At 43.1% G+C, this 24,470-nt stretch overlaps 1 protein-coding gene across 1 annotated transcript in view; it reads right to left on the bottom strand.

The window, feature by feature from the left end:
* The window catches only part of TMCO1 (transmembrane and coiled-coil domains 1), a 50,748-nt gene that overhangs the window by 5,779 nt on the left and 20,499 nt on the right, over positions 1–24,470 (bottom strand). The window contains exons 4-6 of the mRNA XM_041003183.1: positions 23,690–23,736; positions 20,828–20,895; positions 12,454–12,598 (exon numbers count right to left, since the gene is read on the bottom strand). Coding sequence (XP_040859117.1) covers positions 12,454–12,598; positions 20,828–20,895; positions 23,690–23,736 — 260 coding nt within the window. The remainder of the gene's footprint in view (positions 1–12,453; positions 12,599–20,827; positions 20,896–23,689; positions 23,737–24,470) is intronic.

Raw genomic sequence — 24,470 nt, 5'->3', positions numbered from 1 at the left:
ACTCAGAACTCACTGAACATCACACTAGGCAGCAGGTTATCTCTGTATGCATTATATTCTTTGTATCTTTCAACAACAATCTCATCCACTGACCTTAACCTGACTGGTGGGGCAGGTGCTTGGTACAGCCAGCTAACATATCACTTTGGACACCTATATTCCAAACAGGAGTTCATGGTTGAAGTCCTGTTTCTAGTTCCAATTCCAGTTTTCCAGTCACACACACCCTGGGAAGGAGCAGGTGACGACACAAATATTTGGGATTCTGTCATCTATGTCAGAGACTCGGATTGACTTCTGGGTTCTTGGAGCTCCTGGCTTTTGCTCTGGCCCAGTCAAGCCTGCTGCAGGCACGTAGGCATACAACAATGGATCAATGGATGAAACATTTCTCTCTCCTGCCTTCCAAATAAAATAAAAAGAAATAAAAAATTTAACTGGACCTGATCGCTTTCCCAAGATTTCTTAGTTATTAATTTTTTGAAGGTCAATTTTTTTCTTTTTTTAAAAAAACATTTATTTCTATTGGAAAGGCAGACATACAGATAGGAGAAGAGACAGAGAGGAAGATCTTCTCCCCAAGAGGAAGATTGACTCCCCAAGCAGCCATAATGGCTGGAGGTGAGCCGATCTGAAGACAGGAGCCAGGAACTTCTTCCAGGTCTCCCACGCGGGTGCAGGGTTCCAAGGCATTGGGCCGTCCTCCACTGCTCTCCCAGGATACAAGCAGGGAGCTGGATGGGAAGTGGGGTTGGCAGGATTAGAACCGGCACCCATATGGGAACCTGGCGAGGACTTTAGCTGCTAGGCTATCGTACTCGCTCATTAAAAAAAAAAAAAAAAGATTTATTTTATTTTTATTGGAAAGTCAAATTTACAGACAGGAGAGACAGAGATCTTCCAACTGCTGCTTCACTCCCTAAGTGGCCGCAACGGCCAGAGCTGAGCCGATCCAGACCCAGGAGCCAGAAGTGTCTTCCAGGCTTCCCATGCAGGTGCAGGGTCCCAAGGCTTTGAGCCATACTAGACTGCTTTCCCAGGCCACAAGCAGGAAGCTGGAAGGGAAGTGGAATAGCAGGGATACAAACCAATATCCATATGGGATCCCGGCACATGCAAGGCGAGGACTTTAGCCACTAGGCTACTGAGTCTGGCCCAGAGGTCAAATTTTCATTCCTTCTTCATTAGTAAAATTTAGTTTAGAAATGTTCATTTTGTACAAAATCAATAAATATATAGGTAGACATGTTTATACATACATCCATCTAGAGAAACTGTTTAACAGAGGCTAACACACTGAGAAGCGAAGAAATACTACAGTATGCATTTCTACTCCCAAAGAAAAGGACTTCCAATGAATTTGGTAAGTTTATCTTGACAATAGGATGTTGGACTTTCTATCACTGGCTATACCAACAATGTCAGGATATACTTAAACAGAATGATGGGGTGATTGTTGCTGAATAATAATAATATGAAGGAAAACAGAGGTGGGAGGGTCTGGCATGATAGGCTAGTGGCTGAAGTCCTCACTTTACACATGCCGGGATTCCATACTGACACTGGTTTGTATCCCAGCTGTTCAACTTCCCTTCCAGCTCCCTGCCTGTGGCCTGGGAAAGCAATCGAGGACAACCCAACGCCTTGGGATCCTGCACCCATGTGGGAAATCTAGAAGAAGCTCCTGGCTCCTGATCGGCTCAGTTCCAGCCGTTGTGGCCACTTGCGGAGTGAAGCAGCAAATGAAAGATCTTTCTGTATCTCCTCTCTGTGAATCTGACTTTTCCAATAAAAATAAACAAACCTTTAATAAATGAATGAATGAATGAATAAATAAATAAATAAATAAAAACAGTGGTGGGAGAGAGGTTGGAAGAGAAAATCCCTGAGCTGCATCATGAAAAATAAAAATTAAAAAATATGTTCATTTTGCTGAAAATAAAAAATAGGATATTTCATAAACAATGAAGATGCTATAAGAAGAAATGCAAATGGAAAATATAATGTGAACAGGTTTGTGGAAAATACAATTTGAGTTTCTGTTCAGTGCTGTGTAACAACTAAGACTGTATGGCAGCAGAAAAAAAAAAAACCAGGAAAAATATTTTCCCATTGACATGTCTTGTATTGGCAGGAAACCAGGAAACCCAGAAAAAAAAAAAAAAAAAAAGACCACCACAGGATTTGCGTTCCTTCCTCTTCCCTAAAACTGAGAACCGGTGAGGAAGAAAAGGAAGCTGCCGGATGCTCACTGGATATTTTGGGAAGACCCAGGTCATTGGCCCGCAACACACTCTGCAATGGTTTGTTCCTTCGGCATTCAGCTAAAATAACTTGGCCAAGCACCCCTCAGCTTACTGCTAGTTTCTCCTGAACCTGACAACCAGCCTTGAGTTCCAATTAATCACAGTATGTCATTAGTTCTCAATAACATTATCTAGTCACTTCAAATGATTCTTTTACTGATAGATTATTTTGGAGAATGACATAGAGAGTAACTGACAATATAGAGATATAACTGAAGCAATAATGACTTGGCAGTCAGACAACTTGGTATCTAGCACTGACAAATTGGGCAAAGAAAAAACAGTACTTTCTCTTGGTACCAAATTCCAATTTCCTTGCTCTTAAAAGACAGGGACTGATAAGGTCAATAATTTTCAGATCATATTTTACAGAATTATAATCACTTTAAAAAAATAGTTGGGGGAGGGTGGGTGGTGGTGGTGTCCCGATGTGATGGCTCAATGGCTAAATCCTCTCCTTGCAAGCTCTGAGTTCCCATATGGGCACCAGTTTGAGTCCTGGCGGCTCTACTTCCTTTCCAGCTCCCTGCTTGTGGCCTGAGAAGGCAATGGAAGACGGCCCAAAGTCTTGGGATCTGATCTGCATCCGCGTGGGAGACCCCAAAGAAGCTCCTGGCCCCTGGCTTCAGATCGGTGCAGCTCTGGCTGTTGTGGTCTCTTAGGGAGTGAACAAGTGGATGGGAAGACCTTTCTGTCTCTCCTTCTTACAGTATATCCAATCTACCTTTGCAATAAAAATACATTTGAAATGAAATAAAATAAGAAACAGTAGGGGCTGGCACTGTGGCATGGTACTCTGAGCTGCCACCTGTGGTCCTGGTGTCTCATATGGGTGCCAGTTCAGTTCCTGGCTGCTCCACTTCTGCTCCAGCACCCTGCTAATGTGAATGGAAAAACATCAGAGGATGGCCCAAGTGTTTAGTCCCCTGTATCCATGTGAGAATCGTGAAACAATCTCCTGACTCCTGGCTCCAGCCTGGCACAGCTCAGGTGTTGCAGCCATTTGGGGAGTGAACGAGCAGATAAAAGACCTCTCTCTCATTCTGTAATTCTGCCTTGTAAATAAATAAAATCTTTGAAAAAAAAAAAAAACAAAATAAAACAAAATAAGAACAAAGTCTGACCTACAGGGAAAAAACAAAGTAAGGTCAAGGACCTCAAGCCATCTGTAGAATCTCTTTTTTTTTTTTTTGCCTTTTCCTACTCAGCACCTTCAAGGAGTCAGAGTTCTGTAGAGCTCTGTTTTAGAGTCTGTGTGTGTTGGCACAAATGATGCTGGAGATTTCAACACATATTATGCAAAATCAAAAAATTATGAAAGATGATTATATCACATCTGCTTAGAGTTATGCTAATTCCTTTCTAAGGCTAAACGGGTTTTTCCTATTATAGGGTGATGGAAGGCCTCCTTGGTAAGCCAATGAAGACCCCTTCTCCTGGGGATCAAGTAACCATCTTTTTCTGCCTCTTTCATCTCATTTCTTTCCCCCCCAACTTTTCAACAACAATGTCCTTCAGATCTCTTGCTTGGTCCCTTTGAGGACCAGAGAGGAAGAATGTTCTGAATTTTAATGCAGTGTAGGAAGATGCTTATTTGATTTTTTAAAAATCTCACAGTTGAAGGGAGTGTCCAGTTGGCACCATGTCGGGTGTCTAAAACTCAGGATGAAAGAAGATTTTATTGGTCCATAGTCCGAAAAGTTCAGGAGAAACACAGCTGCTGAAAATTGAGGGAAAGAATCCTAGAAGGTAGAGTCTTAAAAAGGAGAGGCCCAAATGCTTGCAATGAAACCTTGCTTAGGTCTCTGCTGGACTGTTCAACTATGCAGGTGTGACGTAGCCTCTAAGCAGCCTAGCTGAAACAGCTGTGCTTTCAGCTGTCACCCACAACAGAGGGAAGCTGTAGAGATGGGGTATGTAGTCAAAAGGTTTGTCCTTCCAAAATCTACCTGTGGAATCCCAATTACTAAGGTGGTAGTATCAGGGGGTAGGGGGTCTTTGGGATCTGGATTGGGTTCTGAGTGCAGAGCTCTCACGAATGGGATTAGTGCCCTCACCCAAGAGGCCCCAGAGAGCTCCCTCATCCCTTCCTCACCGAGAACAGTGGAGCTGCTCTCAGTGACGCAGGCACAGACAGGCTTGCTCTACAGACTAAATGCAACTGACTTGATGGTTAGCTTTTTAGTCTCCAGAACAACAAAGTTCCCTTTTAATAAATTATCCCATTTATTTTATTTTGATACAGCAGTACAAAGGACTAAGGCAAGTGCCTGGTTAGACAAATAGATCAAAAATAAATACTCATGCAAGAGAATGAATTTGAGTATTGCCTATCAGTTATACTGTCTAAGATACAACCCCAAATTCAAGATATATCAAGAAACAGAAAAGCACACCCACATTTAGGAGAACAGGCAACAGAGTCCACATTTCAATGCTGCAATTAGCAGGCAAGCTTTTAAAAGCAGCCAAATAACTATGCCTGAAGATATAAAATACATGTTAGTGAACAGGAAATTTCAGCAGGGAAAAAAAGATACCAAAAGAAGAAAAGAGTGAAAAATCTAGAATTGAAAATATTTGAAATTTAAAACCCATTGGATAGGGACCTGGCACAATAGCCTAGTGGCTAAAAGTCCTTGCCTTGCATGCCCGGGATCCCATATGGGCATGCCAGTTCTAATTCTGGCTGCTCCACTTTCCTTCCAGCTCCCTGTCTGTAGCCTGGGAAAGCAGTCAAAGATAGTCCAAAGCTTTGGGACCCTGCACCTGCGTGGGAGATGCACATGAGACTTCTGACTTCAAATTAGCTCAGCTCCAGCTGTTGTGGCCACTTGGGAAGAGAATCAGAAGACAGAAGATCTTTCTCTGAATCTTCTTCTCCCTATAAATCTACCCTTCTAATATAAATAAATAAATCTTTAAGATAAAAAATCATGGGCCTGGTGTGGTAGTCCAGTGGCTAAAATCCTTGTATGTGTGCACCAGGATCCCATATAGGAACCAATTTTTTTTCCAGTTGCTCCACTTCCCATTCAGTTCCCTGCCTGCGGCCATGCAAAGCAGTCGAGGATGGCCCAAAGCCTTTGGAGCCTGCACCCACGTAGGAGACCTGGGAGAAACTCCCAGTTCCTGGCTTTGGATCAGCTCAGCTCTGGCCATTGTGACCCCTTGGGGAGTGAACCACCAGATAGGAGATCCTTCTGTATCTCTTTCTCTCTGCATATCTACCTTTCCAATAAAAATAAGTAAATCTTTAAAGAAAAAAAATGTAGTCCTCTGCCTTAAAAAATGCAATGAAAAGTTAGCAATGTGGTATAGGAGCATAGGCACTTAGCATAGGCACTTCTCTCATTTTTGCTGACTTGAGACATTTATATAATCAGAACCAGTTCTTACAAAAATGACATATTTTTTGTTTTCCAGTTTTACAAGTAAGATCGTACATAGTCAAGGTATGCAACATGTTTGATACAGGTGTACAATATGGAATGACCACTGCAATCAAAGCAACCCGCAGTACCTAACATACCCATCACTTCATAGCTCTATTTTTGTGTTGCTGTGTTGTTTCCTGAATATCCAGAACCTAATCTCCTCCAAACTGAAACTCTATACCCTTTAGCCAACAGGTCCTCTTTTCTTAAGCCCCACTCCTATCCCGCAGGCAAACACTACTTTATTCAATTGTATGAGCTTAACATTTTCAGATTCTGTGGAATTCTTTCCCGTAGGAAAGGAAAAATGTGAAATAAGTCATTTACTTCTATCACTTCCCTTTAGCACATAAACCTTTTAAAAGAGACAATGACAATTCTCATCGACACTTTTTTCTAAATTATAATCATACATAGCTTTTACATCCATATCAATTTATTAAATTGCCACCTTTGGGGAAGCACTGTGGCATAGTGTGGGCTGATTAAACCAGTGCCTGCGTTCTACAGTCAGGGCAAGCTCCAGCTGGTCTCCTCCAACTCAGCTTCTTGCCAACGCATCCTCGGAGGCAGCACATGATGGCATAAGTGCTGGGGCCACTCAGCTGGGAGACTCGATTAGAGCTCTGGACTCCTGTTTCCTGCCTGGCCTAGCCCTGGCTATTGCAGGCATCTGTGGAGTGAGCCAGTGCAAGCAAAGCCCCCTTTCCCTGACTTTTCCTCCTTAACTTTGAATCTTATAAGAAACGATCAGGTTTCTCTTAGGCATTTACCAGTAACTTTGCTGGGATTTTTGTAGAGCTTTAGAGGACTATATGATAATAGATATTCATAATTTATTCAATCTACAATCTACTCACAGTTATTAAGCAACAACAAAAAATTAAGTCCTTTAAACTTAGGAATTACATTTCTATTTATTCCAAGCAGTTACTTGAAAAGGGAGGTCAGGAAGAGAGAGGAGGGGTAGTATCTTTCCTGCTCGTTCACTCTCTAAAGGGTTCAGCCAGGCTGAGACTAGGAGCCAGGAATTCCAGGTGGGTCCCCCACATGTGGCAGGGGCCCACACATTGGGGCTCTCACAGGCTATCTACCCAGGCAGGTTAGACTTAGCTGGTGGGTTGGGCTTGAACTGGCACTCTGATAGGAGGATGCTGGTGTCACAAGAGATAGTTTAAAGCCACTGTTTGGCAACACCGGCCCATTTTAGTCTTTATTTCTATCACTAGCTTGGACTAAGCTAGCACCTCTAGTGGAAGCTGGCAAATTCACACAAAGGAAATAATTGAGATATTCAAGTCAAGATTTCCACCAAACATGAAGCAAGGAAACAAAGATTAAGGAAAAATAATAAAATGAGAAACTTATCTCCATGCTTTCATTTGTACAGACATTCACTCCTATCTTCAGCAGTAAAACAAATTCTAATTTTAGGGAAGGAGTTAACTAATTTGTTTGTATTTGTGACTTTTAAAAACAATTACTATTTCTTTAAAACGATATTTATTTGAAAGGCAGAGTAACAGTGAGACAGGGAAAGACAGAATTAGAGAGATCTTCCACCTACTGCTTTTCTCTCCAAATGGTCATGATGGCTATGGCTGTGTTGGGGTGAAGCTAATGCCTGAACTGTACTTGGGTCTCCCGCATGAATGGCAGGGGCCCAGCACTTGGGCCACTCTTTGTTGCCTTCCCAGATGCATTAGCAGGAAACCGTACCAAAGGTGAAGCAGCTGGGAATTGAACAGCAGTCCAAAATCTGATGCCAGCATTATAGAAGACAGCTTAGTCCATTATACCACAACGCCAATCTTTAGTGACCAGTATGTGCATAACATTGCCATTTAATTATCACAACATGAAGAAATTGTTTTTAACATGAAGTGGTGTTCAATTTTGTCGAAAGACTTTTCTGCATCTATTGATACTATTATATGATTTTTGTTCTTTAGTTTTTGGATGTGGTATATTCTGACATCTAAAGCTCCATGACAAGCAGCTTTCCTACAATTAACCACTACAGACCAAGCTCCCGGTACAGTGCCTGTTACACATCTGCACCCAATTTTGTGGAATAAATACATGAATGGGTAGGCAAGTCTAGGAAAGAATTATTACTGTGACAGAGCATTCTACTCTTTAGGTTGAGACAAAATCTAATTAATTGTTTTAATCGTATCTTTTTCATAATTAAGGGATATTTAGTATCGCAAAGTGACTGCTGTTGGTTGGCTGAATTACATCGTCTCTCATACTTAGTCAAAGTGGACCTTGGTTAACGTAGGAAAAATATTAACCCATAAATATATTTCTTTTTGTTGAATTTATCAATCTTCTATGGAGATCTCATTTTGGTGATTTTTTTTTTTCTCCAAGATTTTGAATGTCTTGGAATATCCCATTTTAGGGCCTGGCATGGTGGGCCTAGCACCTAAAGTCCTTTCCTTGATTGTGCTGGAATCTTATATGGGCGCTGGTTCTAACCCTGGCAGGCCCATTTGCCATCCAGCTCCCTGCTTGTGGCCTGGGAAAGCAGTCGAGGACGGCCCAAAGCCTTGGGACCCAGTACCTGCATGGGAGACCTGGAAGAACTCCTGGCTTTGGATTGGTACAGCACTAGCTGTTGCGGTCACCCGAGGAGTGCATCATTGTATGGAAGATCTTCCTCTTTGTCTCTCCTCCTCTCTATATATCTGATTTTCCAATAAAAATAAACAAATCTTCAAAACAAAACAAAAAACACAAATATTTCGAAGAATGGGCCTGGTGTAGTAGCCTAGTGGGTCCTCACCTTGCACCTGCTGGGACACCACATGAGTGTCAATCCATGTCCTGGCTGCCCCACTTCCCATCCAGCTCCATGCTTGTGGCAGTCGAGAATGGTCCTGCACCTGCATGGGAGATGAGGGGATGCTCCTGGCTTCAGATTGGCTTAGCCTCGGCTCTTGCAGCCACTTGGGGACCGGATCAGCAGATAGAGAATCTTTCCCTCTGTGTCTCCTTCTCTCTGTAAATCTGGCTTTCCAATAAAAATAAATGAATCTTGTAAAAAATATTTTTCAAAGAAAACAAATGGGGATGTGGGACCCCAGAAATTGGGGAACTTCTGCTGGTCTAAGCCAACCTTCCCTCCCAGGGGCCTGCAGTGTTGGCACGATGCAATGGCACTGGAATCTTTTGTGTTTAAGGCAATGCAAACCCACACTCAGCAATAAAAGTCACTAAAGAATGGGAACAGAGGAATTTTCTAGCCTCCTAATGTCTGAATACCAGTCCCATCACCAATTATTAATAGTAGTGTACAGAACTGGACAAATGGAAACAAAAGATTTGTACACATCCTCCTTGAAAGAAAACACACAGTGGACTTTTCTCTATGTTTCACTGTGTCCTTCCCTTGGTTTTGTATTTAACATTTATTTTACGAGGCTATATCAGTCATGGATATGTTGATTTTCCCATTTTAATTTAACAGCATGTATCATATACTTACATTCTCAGGAGTTAGCAAACCGTGATAGGTTGTTTTGTGGTTTTATAATAGTTTCACAGCCACGTTCATTCAATTACACAGCATCTATGGCTGCTTCCATCCTGTAATAGTGGGCTTATGGAGTAAGTCCATATCGGGTACACAGACAGAAGCTCCACAGCTCACAACATCCAAGGTAGACCACTATGGAAAGTGTCTTCAAATTCCACCACTCTGATTTGGTCACCAAAGACAGAAACCTGTGAGTCCTAGAAACCTGTGCCCCTTCCTCCCACCAAGTTCTACTAGCTCTACCTCTTATCTGTTTCTCAATCTTGTCCCCTCTTTTTCACCTCTCTCATCTGCACATAACAATGATTTTGGCTGGGTTATCCTAATAGTCTTCTGATATTTGTGCATTTAATCATACTCCTCTTTCATCTATCCTCCATAACACAGTAAGAAGCAGAACATGAGTCTTTGAAGACTTGAAACTCAATTGCATTTAGTAAAAAGGAGGAGGCCCCACAGAGAAACATAAGCTGGAGTAGAAAATGTATTCGGGGGCCTGGTGCAGTAACCTAATGACTAAAGTCCTTGCCTTGACTGTGCCGGGAACTAATATGGGAGCTGGTTCTAATCCTGGCAGCCCTGCATCCCATCCAGCTGCCCTCTTGTGGCTTGGGAAAACAGTCAAGGATGGCCCAAAGCCTTGGGACCCTGTACCTGGGTAGGAGACCTTCTGGCTCCTGGCTTCAGATTGGCTCAGTTCCAGCTTTGGCCATTGCAGTCACTTGGGGAGTGAATCATTGGATGGAAGATCTTTCTCTGTCTCTCCTCTCTATCTTTCTCTGTCTCTCTCTCTATATATACATATATAGTCTGGCTTTGCAATAAAAATAAATAAATCTTAAAAGAAAAAAGAAAATGTATTCAGGTGAGTGTGGTACGGAATCTGTGCTGTGATACAACCCAGAGTGGCTGGAATGCTGTATTTGTCAGAATGCGGTGAGACAGTAATTGGGAAAAGTATAAAGCAACACAATCATAAAGATCTTTGCGAGTTATAAACTCATAATTCCACTTCCTGCTGATTCTCACATGCTAGGCTAACAAACAATTTCAGCCGCAGACAGTACTCAGAAGGGGAAAAATCAATAAATACTGAATTATGTTCATATTGACTGCATGTGTAAAATCTCCCCTACTGTATCACCTGATGAGTAGCTGTATGCTCAGAAACAAAATAACTTAAAAAAAAAAAAGATTTCAGGTCTGGTGCAGTAGCCTAGTGGTTAAAGTCCTCGTCTTACATGAGCCAGGATCCCATATGGGGGATGGTTCAATTCTTGGTAGCCGTGCTTCCCATCCAGCTCCCTGCTTGTGGTCTGGGAAAGCAGTTAAGGATGGCCCAAAGCCTTGGGTCCCTGCATCTGCATGGGAGACCTGGAATAGCCTTTGGGCTCCTGGCTTTGGATCAGTGCTTCTCTGGCCGTTGCGGCCACTTAGGGAGTGAACCATCAAATGGAAGGTCTTTCTCTCTTTCTTTCCTTCTATCTATATATCTGACTTTCCAATAAAAATAAACAAAAAAAAGTAAAGATTTTTTTAAAGATTTATTTATTCATAGGAAAGTCAGATATACCGAGAGGAGGAGAGATAGAGAGGAAGATCTTCCATCCGATGATTCACTCCCCAAGTGACTGCAACAGCTAGTGCTGTGCAGGTCCGAAGCCAGGAACCAGGAACCTCTTCCAGGTCTTCCATGTGGGTGCAGGGTCCCATAGCTTTGGGCCGTCCTCCACTGCTTTCCCAGGCCACAAGCAAGGAGCTGGATGGGAAGTGGAGCCACCAGGCTTAGAACCAGTTCAAGGCGAGGGCTTTAGCCACTAGGCCACACAACCTGGCCCAAAAAATAAAGATTTTTTGTGATCACTTTGGCAGCACATATACTAAAAATGCATTTTTAAAGATTTATTTTTTTATTATTTTTTCATTGGAAAGGCGGATATACAGAGAGGAGAGACAGAGAGGAAGATCTTCCGTCCGATGATTCACTCCCCAAGTGAGCGCAACGGGCCGATACTATGCCGATCCGAAGCCAGGAGCCTCTTCCGGGTCTCCCACGCGGGTGCAGGGTCCCAAAGCTTTGGGCCGTCCTCTGCTGCTTTCCCAGGCCACAGGCAGGGAGCTGGAAGGGAAGCGGGGCTGCCGGGATTAGAACCGGCGCCCATATGGGATCCCGGGCGTGCAAGGCGAGGACCTTTAACCACTTGCGCCACCGCGCCGGGCCCCTAAAAATGCATTTTAAGATTCTTTGAGCCAAAGACTTTAGTCTTGTTTCACTTTTAAAGTTCCAGTTCAAAAGCAAATATATTCTCTAATCTTTTCTGCCTGAACCTTTGTCCAATAATTGAGTGTTAAGTGTCTCTTGTGCGTCCTACTGACACTTTATATTACTCTCTTAGCTTTCCTTTTCACTAAGAAAGTGCAGTATCAACTTGGCCAAAAGTAATTTACTTTTCTGCAGAGTTGATTTGTGTGTGAATGTAGGTATGTTCAATTTGAGAGGCAGAATCAGAGCGCTCCCAGCCACCGGTTCACCCCTCTAACACACATGCAAAGCCAGAAGAGGGCTGGGTGAAAGTTGGGGACTCAGTCCAGGTCCCCCTTTGTGGGTGGCAGAACCCAATTACCAGAGCTATCAGGCTGCCTGTGCTCCCAGGGACCACGTAAGCAGGAAACTGGAGTCAAGAGATCAGAGCAGGGTCTCAAACCCAGGTATTCATAAGGAACTCGGGTTTACTAACTGCTATAGTAACCGCTAGGCCAAGTGTTAATCTTGATGTGAAAGTTCCATAAATGAGAATTTATCTTAATTCTAAAAATACTAAAGGAACCTAATTACTGAATTCACTTGTGTTCCTGAATTATGAAGAAGTCTAATGGTATAACAAAATAATATTGAGACGATGAAAGCCACCCTTTATTTCCGTAGCTTCAGACAGTTGTAATGACGAAGGAATCTGAGAGCTCTAAGGTGGCACCCAGAAAGCAGGATCAATGACCTAGACCTCCGTGCATTTAAGACAGTTTCAGCACAATACGTTGGAATCATAATCAACCAAAACATTTCAGCAGCAACATGTAAGTATTTCCAGCATTACACAGCAGAAGTTGATTCAGGTTACGAGAGTCAGGCGGGGTACACCGACTAGCTGGCAATGAGGTCACTCACCTGTCGAATTGACATAGTACAGAGAATATACAGGAATATGAAGGAGCAGTCTGTTGTGTCATCCCCCAGCAGGTTCCGATGGGAAAGTCCTTGAATGTAGGAAAGGGGAGTGAAAGGAAGTTTCGCTACAACTCTACCATCAAATCTAAAAAAACAACAAAAAAAAATTACTGTTATTTTTGACCAATTTCTTACTGCTAGAGAATAGTCTGAGAAAGAAACTTTAAATCTATCCATCTCTAAAAAATAAAGATTAACATGCTAAAAAGAGACATGTACCTAAAATACAGCCATATTTAAAGGCAGACCTAAATTATTCCTGCTAATCTTTGCCTCATTAGTAAGTTTCAATTCTTCGGATTTTTTTCTTTAAGGAAAAAAAAAAAAAAAAAGAAAGAAAACTAAAGAGAAGATTTATTTGAAAGGAAAAGTACAGAGAGAGAACAAGAGAGAAGGAGAGACAGGAGTCTTCCACCTGCTGGTTCACTCCCCAAGTGCCTACAACAGCCAGAGCTGGGCTGGACTGAACTCAGGTAGCAGGGGCTTCTTCTCGGTCTCCCGAGAGCATGCAGGGAACGAGGCATCTGGAACGTCATTGCTTTTCCAGGCACATTAGCAGGGAGCTGGATTGGATGTGGAATTGCTAGGACACATACCAGCATCTGTGTGAGATGCTGGCTTTACCCACTAAGCCATAGCGCCAGCCACAGGACCCCCTTTTATACTGACAAATTAATGAACACCCTAAAAAGAGTTTGCTTGTATAACTTATACCTATCCACTTTTCGTGTGCTAGAAATTAAACGGAAGGGGTCAGCACTATGGTGTAGCACGTTAAGCCACTGTCTGCTATGTCAGCATCCTGTATTGGTTACATTATCCAGTTAAAGTCCTAGCCATTTCATTTCTGATCCAGCTCCATGCCCATGTCCCGGGGAAAGCTACAGCAGATGGTCCAGGTATTTGGGCCCTGCCAATCACATGGGAAACCCAGATGGAGTTCCAGGCTTCTGGCTTTGTGCTAGACCAGACCTGGTTATTGAGGCATCAGCCAGCAGATGGAAGATGATCTTTTTCTCTCTCCGTTACTTTTCTGTCTCTCTCTCTCTCTCCCCCCTCCTCTCTGTAACTGCCTTTCAAATAAATGCTTTTTTAAAAAAGTAAATATGAACTGAGAAATGCCAAAAATATTTAACTCATTTAACAGTGGCAAGGAACTTATTACCCATTAACAAAAATGTTCCAAAAAATAATCTTGAAAATTGATTCCAAAGCTACAAAAAAATGTGATGAGAAGATACTATTTTATTTGTGCAATCTCTAACATTTACCTTTTTAAAACACTGCCTGTATTCCCAGAGCTGCCTCAGCCGAGACTGTTGCAGTATCACTTGTCATGAATGTTCTGAAAACTTCTCTGTTCATTCATGCCAGAATGAGGGCAGGGAGGTGGGGGTTGGAGCAGGTGGGGAAAGCAAGCAAAATCTCAGAATTCCTGGGAAAAGAGTTTCAACTTCAAAGATTTCCTGAACTGGCTGCACAGACCCCCAGGGATTACCAGACCTCATTTAAGAACCACTATTACAAATCCTAATACCAGTGGGATTGTAATAACTTTCTCTTTGAAGACCCCCAAGTCCCCACCATACACATCAGACAGGATATTTCTTAATTGACATCTATGGAATATATAGAACTGAATTAAAAGGTTACCTAAAGCATATATGCAATCTTCTCAAATAACTTACTTTCACCTTATAGCTTCTGGGGTTTGAAAATAATTCCTTTCACTTTTTCAAATATAGAAGAGCAAAATGTTTCAAAGAATGAAAACATAAAAGAATATGCCTACAGTGTTTATGTTAATATGAGCTCCATTTACAGCTCTAAGAATTTGTAGGGATAGGAGTGTGACAAAGCGGGATGCCACTTGGGACGCCTGTATTCCACATTCAAGTGCATGATCTGAGGCCTCTCTCCCCTGTTTGAGGCCTCTCTCCCCTGTTTGTGACACATTCTGGGAGGTGGCAGCTCATAGCTCAAACACTTGAGTCTCTGCCACCCACATGGAGGCCCACAGTGAGCTTCATGCTCCCTGGCTACTGCAGGCCTTCAGAGAGTGAGCCAGTGGATGAATACCTCTCTTCGTCTCTCTGCCTTTCATATAAAATTGAGAGAAATAAAATGTTCTATTTATTTGAAAGGTAGAGTTACAGGGAAAGAGACACAGAGAATCCTGTACTTGTGGGCTCACTCCCTACATGGCCACAAGAGCTGAACTGCGTCAGGTCTCTCATACGAGCACAGGCGTCCAAGCGCCTGGGCTATCTTCTGCTGCTGGCATGTCAGCAGGGAGTCGGACTGGTAGTGGAGCAACCAGGATGCTCACAGTTTCCTTTTCAGGATGCTGGCATTGCATGTGCCAACTTTACCCACTGTACCACAACGGTCATCCCTATGTGTCACTTCTCTGTGTGCAGAACATTCAAGATCTGCTCCTTTTTGAAATAAACAACAAAATATAGCTAACTATAGTCATCCTACTGTGCTAGATAACATTCAAGTTTATTCTTCTTACTCAACTGTGTTTCTCCATTCATGAACCAACCTCCTTCTCCTCTTCCAAGGTTCCAGAAGTTAAATTTTTTTTTATACCTCAACGAGATTAACATTTTTAATATTCACAAATGAGTGAGAACAAGTGTTGTGTATTTCTGCGCCTGGCTTATTTCATTTAACATAAAAGTCAAACTCAACTGCATTGCTGAAGCATATTTAATAAACTTTTAATCAAAATGCAAAAGATAGGGCTGGCATGGTCCTAGTAGCTGAAAGTCCTCGCCTTGTATTGCTGGGATCCCATATGGGTGCCATTCATGTCCCCCTTGCTCCACTTCCCATCCAGCTCCCTGCTTGTGGCCTGGGAAAGCATTTGAGGACAACCCAAAGCTTTTGGACCCTGTACCGTGTGGGAGACCCAGGAGAAGCTCCTGGCTCCTGATTGACTCAGCTCCAGCCGTTGCAGCCAGTTGTGGAGTAATCAGTGCACAGAAGATCTTGAAATAATCATTCCAGGTTAGACAGTACGGTAAACCCAGTACACATTGATAAGAGAAAAGCTTGAAGAATGGGTTGAAGTCAAAGCATACAATATTGTACAAACTAAAGAATCTGACTAAGGTCAGTTGGCAAGTTATACATGTGGACTTTAGAGTATGAGAAACCTAAGTTAAAAACCAGCTCAACATTTATTAGTTTTGAGACCTTGGGGCAAGTTAAGTAACTTGGAGTTCCATAGCCTCATCTGTAAAACAAACATTATAATTTTTATCTCAGAGGATTGTTCAAGAATAAAAGTCTAACATATGTAAAGAGTTTAGTACAATGTCCAATAAATGGTAACTATTCATTTAGTAGTATATGATGTTTTTTAAAAAAGATTTATTTTTATTGGAAAGGCAGATATACAGTGAGAATATATCTTCTAACTGTTGTTTCATCCCCCCCCTCGAGTGGCCGCTAATGACAGGAGCTAAGCTGATCTGAAGCCAGGAGCCTTCTCTGGGTCCACCACACGAGTACAGGGTCCCAAGACTTTGGGCCATCCTCTACAGCTTTTCCTGGCCAAAAGCAGAGAGCTGGATGGGAAGTAGAACAGCTGCAACACCCATACGGAATCTCAGCGCCTGCAAGGCAAAGACTTTAATCACTAGGCTACTGTGTCAGGTCCAGGATACGATGCTATTAGGAAATGAGTAACAGGTATTGGAGGATGGTTAACAATGTTGGAGAGGAGTTAGCTAATGCAGAGCGAGTGGTTGGGAAGTTATTCTAATGTCAGGGTAAGAGGCAGTAATAGCAGAAAACAAAGGCAATGAGTGCTGAAACCAGGACAGATACTCATGCTAGAACTGATGACAAAGTGGGGGAGGGAGAGAGATGGTATGGTCACAGAGGTATAGAGGAGTCGTTAACTGAGAGGAAGGGACAGCTGAATCGGCTAGCAATAATCAGTGTCTGACAGTGACTGTGGATAGGGTGGAGACGGAATAATGTCTGGTGAGAGGAAAGGAAAGCAAAGCGGGGGAAACAAGGTTACCAGTCCCAGTGACTAAATTCAGTGCCAGTGGAAGACACACAAGCACCAGGACTGACTGCAGCCTGTCAGGGCAGAGTGAGTTCAGCGAGATTCAGAACAATGTAACCAGGAAGGAACCTCTCCAGGGCTAAGAGGCTGCCCTGGCAGCTCAAGAAAAAGGCAAAACCCAGCTGGTGTAAGGGGTCACTGTTACGGATTTTTTTTTTCAAGGATCCCTATAATGGGTCATCTCCAAACAACATTAATCTCTCTATAGAAAGAGCACATTTTTAACTGGTAAATCACACTGGACAGAGATCTACTCTATTGTAGAGGCAGACATCATGAGAGCTCAGACTGGGCAGTTTCACCTCCCATGCATGGCTATCTGAGTTGAAGGAACATGATTGAAAATATAAATATTCATGCATGCTGATTAAAGAAAACTGAAAACTTCATGAAAGGCAAATGAGAATGGTTATTGATAAAGGCCCATACTGGGCCTGGTGCAATAGCCCAGTTAGCCGAAATCCTAACCTTGCAACCACGAGGATCCCATATGGGTGCCGGTTCATGATGAGGATGCTGCACTTCCCACCCAGCTCCCTGCTTGTAACCTGGGAGAGCAGTCAAGGATGGCCCAAAGCCTTGAGATCCTGTACCAGCAGGGCAGACCCAAAGAGGCTACTGGATCCTGGCTTCAAATCAGCTCATCTCCAGCCATTGTGACCACTTGGGGAGTGAAACAGTAGGAAGAAGATGTTTCTCTCTGTATCTCCTTCTCTCTGCAAATCTGCCTTTCCAATTAACATGAATAAATCATTTTTAAAAAAGAAAAAAAAGCAAGGTAGGAAGGAATGGACAGACTTAGAGAGGAAGTAACCGAGAGACAGAAAGTGGGTGAAGTGGAGTAAGAGACAGAGGGCAGGTGAGGTGGTGGAGTGTGTAAGCCACCACTGTGATATCCACTTCCATGAGCAGAATGCTTGGATTTGAGTCTTCACTACTCTGCTTCGCATCCAAGTTCCTGCTAATGCACCTAGGAGGCAACAGTGAAAGGCTCAAGTATTTGAATCCCTCCCATCCATATGAAAACTTGACAGAACTTTGGGTTTGGACCTCAGCCTGGTCCAGTCTCAGATGCAGAATCACCAGACAAAAGTTCTCTCTCTCTCTCTGGTCCAATTTCTCTTCCATTCTGTTTACTCTTTTTTTTTTTTTTTAAGATTTATTTTATTTTCTTTTTTTATTGGAAATGCGGATATACAGAGAGGAGAGACAGAGAGGAAGATCTTCCATTCGATGACTCACTCCCCAAGTGAGCACAATGGTCAATGCTATGCCGATCCGAAGCCGGGAGCCTCTTCTGGATCTCCCACATGGGTGCAGGTTCCCAAAGCTTTGGGCCGTCCTCGACTGCCTTCCTGGGCCACAGGCAGGGAGCTGGATGGGGAGCGGGGCTGCTGGGATTAGAACGGGCGCTCATATGGGATCCCGGGCGTGCAAGGTGAGGACCTTAACCACTGCACCATCACGCCGGGCCTACTCTATCTTTCAAATAAATAAATAAGTAGACAAATAAGTAAATACTAAATCTTTAAAAAAATATATAAAAGGTGGAAGTGAAAGAGTGAAAAAAAATTCTTACACATGTGGTACACAGTTCAAATGAGCTTTCAAAGGTTAACAAATGACTGTCATCTTTGGATGTTTCCCTACCTTCTGTCAAAAACAGTGGCGTAATTACTCAGGTCTGCTATGTGCTGGTTAGACAATAGTAACCGACTTTATCATTAAAAAAGATTATAGTTGTTCGAATTCTATTTTGAGATTCAAAACATCGTTACATGACTGCCTTCATTTTGAAGCTGAATACTAGTAACCAACAAAACAATAACAACAACAACAAAAAACAACTGAAAAGCAAAGGGAATATAGATCAAAATTTCCTTGATTTTGCTAGTTGTTGTGAAGCATATAAGAAAATGTCCCACTTCTTTGGAAATACACATTAAGTAATATGACTAAAGAAGCATAAAGTCTATATATTTTCTCAAATGATCTAGAAAAATATGAAGCACCCCAGCTAACTGCAACCTAAGCAACTGCTTAGGTTGCTTTGTACCCAGGCAAGTATTACACTACTAGGAAAAATGTAGCCGGTAGCTGATGGGTACTCTGGGCCTGATTCATGCCAATCCAAAACCAGGAGCAAGGAGCATCCTCCAGATCTCCCACGTGGGTGCAGGGTTCCAAGACTTTGGGCCATTCTCTGTTGCTTTTCCAAGCCATAAGCAGGGAACAAATGGGAAGCGGAGCAGCTGGGACACAAGCAGCACCCATATAGGATCCTGGAGCTTGCAAGGGCAGAATTAGCCAATTGAGCCAGTGCGCTGGACCCTTCTCCTTTTTCAGGAGCATTATTAGCAGGAGCTTGATTGGAAGAGGAGTAACTGGAACTCAAACAGGTCCCCATATTGATTCTGGCATTTTAGGCAGTAGCTATGTCACAATGCTAGCTCTGCAATACACTCGTGACAGCCAGGTTGGGGATAGAATAGGCTGGGCTAGGTCTTGACTTCTGCTGAACACATGAAAGCTGTGTCTGGGTACAGGCCTGCTACCCCTGGGCTACAACAACCAACAACAAGAACCAGAAATGGGAGGGGGCCCAGTTGAGCAAGGTCACTGTTCTTGCCAGTGCAGGAGGTGGACAAAGTCAACCTGCTCCAAGGACACACCGGTGTGTGCAACTGCCACTGGGAGGAGACTCGAAAGAGGAGCTTGGACAACTCCTTCATTGGGACGCAGTCTCTGCAGGTGAACGCAAGAAGCAAGACAAGGAGCAACCCAGACCATGCCAGGTTGTAGTACTCACTGGCATACACGTAGGTCAAATCTGGGGAAAGACCAGTCTGGGCCAGCACATAAAACCCACTGGCAGATCTGAGAATCAGGGTAGAGAACAGGAGGAGCCAGATCAGGCCACAATGCCAGCCAGTTCACAATAGGATCGGGACAGCAATCAGACTGGGCTGGTATAGGCTGCAGCACCCACCAGTAGGAGTTGGAACAGGAGGCAGACTAGACCTGGCTGCAGACACTGAAGAGAGGCAAGGAGTCATGCCAGCCTGGGCCCAGTGTGGTCCAGGTTCATGAGTGCCAGAGATGGGGAATCTGATAGGGCTAGACTAGCTTGGCTCAGGTCCTGGGGGTCCACCTGCATGGTGGGTGCCAGGTTCCTGAGCCCTGCGGACAGGAGAACCGGTGGGGCTCTGGTTGACTGGCCCAGATCCTGGGGCCTGTGTTTTAGGGTGTTGGGTCCCTGAGGCACAGACTTGGAGGATCTGGCGGGACCTGTGTCGCTGAGCCCGGGTCCTGGAGCCTGCCTGTGAGGTGGGTGTTGGGTTCGTGAGCCCCAGGAGCTGGGGATCTGGCGGGGCTCAGGTCACCTGGCTAGCATCCAGGTGCCAACCTACTAGGTGGGTGTCGGGTTTGGGAGCTCTAGGGATGGGAGATCTGGTAAGGCTTGGGAATTCTGGCCCAGGTCCTTGGACTTGCCTGCAACAACATGCCCTATTTAATGAAAAAGGCGGAGCAGTGGACACAGGCCCTGTCACAAAAGGAGAATATAACAGTTCATTTGGTGCTGTAGCAGAAGAAGAGAACTGTACAACTATCCCAAACAAACAATGACAGCAAAATATCTCGTTGAATGGAGCCAATGGGCATTGGGAGGGTGACATCATCCTCGGATTGGTGAAATCAGCAGCATTTCAGAACTATCCAAACCACTTGGACAGAACCATCGGAATATGTACACACTGAGTCTCTGGGTTGATATGAGGTGGCAGTTCCTCACCCCTGAGTACTGGGACATGTGGAAAATCATGAGTGGTTAACCCCTTTGTCACTCCTGTTCCCCCAAAAACAGTAAGAATAGCAAATTCGGAAGCAATGAGTATACCCAATTTTCCCTAAATCTCAATCCTTCTCACCCTGATCCACCATGTAATCATTATAAAAAATAAAATTTATAGAAAAAATATTCTGCACCAAAATAAACCTACATTTTAATTCTATTTTCCACAAATATTTTGAAGTAGTTTTATATACAATATGGAGAAAAGAAAACAAAAGTGGGAAATGTTAGCAAATGTAGAACATAAATTATTCTTGCATCCTTTCAATAAGCTGGAAATTATATAAAAATAAAATATTACCAAGAAGTTTCTATTGACATATATATAATCATAAAGCAGGTTATTAGGCAAAAACATATGAAAAGGTACTCACATGGAATTGAACATTCCCATTAGAGCGGTAAAACAAAAGCCAATTGCAAACATGGATTTCATTCGAACCTGAAAGGAGAGCACAGATTTTCACTTCACACTTTAGAAAACCACCACTAAAGCATAACCCAGAGTTGGGGGTTTTCCCAGGCTATGACACCTGCGCTCCCCATGAGACTGCCTGCACCTGACCCCGAGCTTTGCTTCTGACTCCAGCTTCTGCCTCATACAGACTCCTGGGAGGCAGCAGTGACAGCCTGTAAAAGTCACATAGAATACCTGGAATGAGTCCCAAGTTCTTAGTCATGTGGACACCTGGGGCAGGAACCAGTGGGTGGAAACTCTGTATCTCCCTCTCTTGCTCTGTTTGCCTCTGCCTTTCAAATAAACAAATTAAATGTATGTATGTTTAAAGGCACATACCTGAAAATCTTGGTTTTTCTTTTTTTGTTGTTGTTCTTTTTTTTTTAATCACTCCTTGCTCGGGTTACGGCCCCGCAACTTGAGCTACCTGTGATACTGGCATACCAGTTTAAGCTGGATACCAGTTCAAGCCCCTACTGCTCTTCTATTCCAGTTCCCAGCTAATCTGTGGGAAAGCGGTGGAAGATGGCACAAGTATGTGGGCCTCTGAAATCCCATGTGGCAGACACAGATAGTTTGGTCTAGTTCCTGCCTTGGCCATTTGAGGAGTGAACAAGTGGATGAAAGATCTCTTTCTTTCTCTAACTGTGCCTTTCAAACAAAAAGATCTTAGAAAAAAAAAGTACTCCATACTAAAAGCTGTTTCAACCTCTAATTCCTCTTTTCCTTCTCATATAACATTGGGATGACAGCATGACTCGACTCTGGCCAATGAGTTGTAAGTTCAAGTACCGGATAGAGTTTTTATTTATTTATTTGAGGCACACACACACACATACACGACTTCCATTTACTGGTTCATTTCCACAGATGCCTGCAATGTCTAAGACTGGGCTGGAGGTGGATTCCAAGTCTCCCACAAGTATGGTGGGAACACAGCTACCTGGACCATGATGCTACTTCTCAGAGTCTGCATTACTCAGAAACCGAAGGCAGAAGCTGCAGCTGAGACTCAACTGTAGGTTCTGTGATCTGGGGCACAGGTGTCTGTTTTAATTGGAAAGGCAAATACACAGAGAGAAGGAGAGACAGAAAGGGAAAGATCTTCCGTCCACTGGTTCATTCCCTAAGTGGTCACAGCGGCCACAGCTAAGCTAATCCGAAGTTAGGAGCCAGTAGCTTCTTCCAGGTCTCCTGCATGAGCGCAGAGTCCCAAGGCTTTGGGCCATTCTCTACTGTTTTCCCAGGGCACAGGCAGGGAGCTGGAAGGGAAGTGGAGCAGCCGGAATATGAACCAGCACCCATATGGGATCCTGGTGAATGCAAAGTAAGGACTTTAGCCACTAAGCTATCGCACTGGGTCCTTAAAGAATTTTTTAAGTATTCAGTTAACTAAATTCATTCTTAATTACATAGGCTATAAGTATATGAATAAACAAAAATTAACAGACATGATTAATAGGTATTATCTCTGGATCAGTGGTACACAGGTAGCTGTAACTTCTTTTTGTGGTTTCCATATTTGCCAAATGTGTCAGCAGAAAAGAACAGCTATTTTGTAAAGTATGTACTTTTGATTTACAATCTTTTCTGAGACGGACATTTGGCATAGTATCTAACAATGTCCAAGTCAGAGTGCCTGTTCTAACTATTTATTTGAGAATCACAGATGCAGAGGATAAGAGAGATTTCAAAAATTTTCTCTTTGCTGATTTACTTCCCAAATGGACATGAGGGCCAGAGCTGGGCCAGGTCAAAACCAAGGGCTTCTTGGTCTCCCAGGTGGGTGCAAGGGCCCACAGACCTTCTTCGTTTGCTTTCCCAGGGACATGAACAGGGAGCTAGACCAGCTGGGACTTGAACCAAATCTCATGTGGGATGCTGGTACTGCAGACAGCAGCTTACCCTTGCTGTGCCTCAGCGCTGGCCCCATCCTGGCTCTATTTTTGATTCTAGCTTCCTGCTAATTCAGACTGTGGAGAGCAGCAGACAATGGCTCAAGCAGCTGGGTTTCTGCCATCCATGGAGTAGACTCAGACTGAATTCCAGGCTCGCCTCAGTCCTGACCAGCCCTAGCTGTTGTGGCCTTTGAGAAGCAGGCCGAAGATTGCTCTGGGTCTTTCATACAAACTTAAAAAAATTTCTTTTAATTATAATCTTTAAAGATAAAAAAGTACACAAAAAGTCTCCCAGGAAGTCAGGACTTGTGCACAGTTCGGTTGTCCTGTGTAAAATATGCAGAGGCAGAAAACTTAGCCAAGCTGAGTAATTCCGCCATCCACAGCTTGGGATGATGAGCTCGAACACAGTCTATTCCTAAATGATAAATGACCAGTAAGTGAGCAGTCACTTCCCTTATGTTTTATGGTACATGTGACAGAACAAAAGGCCTCTGAAAGAATAAAATACAATAATGAGGGTCACTGATAGAGTTTCAATTCCTATATATAAGTAACGCTAGTCACCATAAAACCAAAGATTCAGCATTTACTTGCAGTATATATATAAAACACACACACACACACACACACACACACACAACTTCACTCGAAATTGTAACCTCTCACAGCCTTAAAAAGCTACTGACATGTTTAAGATGCAATCTAAGAGCAGTGGCATACATTTTCACTTCCACTTGGCCAGGAACACCCCTAACATTATTTATAGCCTTCTTACGTGACACGTTTCTGAAAAGGCCAAGTGCAATGCACCTGATGCAAATCAGTCTGTTGCCAAGAACATTCTGTGGTTTACCATAAGTTATACTTAGGACTATTACCATTGATAGATCTCTGTTGTTATTCTTCAGTTTCTCTTCTTGCCTCTCTGAAAAGAATTAACGAAATGGTTAAGACACACAGTGCCAAGCACAAAGCAGCTGCCTGGCACTGCAGATTACAAAAGCACTCTGTCTCAACACTAGTTAAGATAAAGGGAACACCTGGAAAACCACACACTTTATACTAAGAGAAAACTCAAATGCAGAGCACCAAAATGTTTCAATGAAAATACACACAAATTCCCAACAATTAAAAAAAATTAATTCTGAGGTTATATTTCTTACTTCTGTTGCTTAAGATACAGGCTTCTATACAACAATGGGAAGTGCTAGCCAGTTAACTCCTAAGTGTACCAATGACTGCATGTAGATCGCTGACATATTGTTTACTCCTCTATTTTATGCCCTTTTCCATTTCCTTTCAAGAAGTATATAGTCTAAAAATTATAAAGGCAGTTGATAAGATAAATTCAGAATTCAAGTTCTTTCACATTATGTTCTAATCAATATAAAAATTAGCCCTCTTGATTATTTATAAAACTAGGACCTTTGGTTTATAATTAAAAAACAAGTTAATACCTAGAAACTACTAACGTACTCAAACTCATGGAGAAGTGTCACATACACCTTAACGCCCTATTTGCTCCTTTGTTTTTCAACATAAAGGACTCATTGCCGTATCTGTGAGGGACAGGTCCAGCAAGAGGAAAGCAGTGTGCGAAAGATAGCAGGCATTTCTGACAGTGCTAGCACTGGAATCCACGTTTTCCTGCTCCCAGCT

Source organism: Ochotona curzoniae, unplaced genomic scaffold, assembly GCF_017591425.1.
Source record: "Ochotona curzoniae isolate NIBS_2020 unplaced genomic scaffold, NIBS_Ocur_1.0 scaffold_2683, whole genome shotgun sequence".
NCBI classification, from domain to species: domain Eukaryota; kingdom Metazoa; phylum Chordata; class Mammalia; order Lagomorpha; family Ochotonidae; genus Ochotona; species Ochotona curzoniae.
The sequence above is the reverse complement of the archived record's forward strand: the minus strand, read 5'-3'. Positions and strand labels throughout refer to the sequence as shown.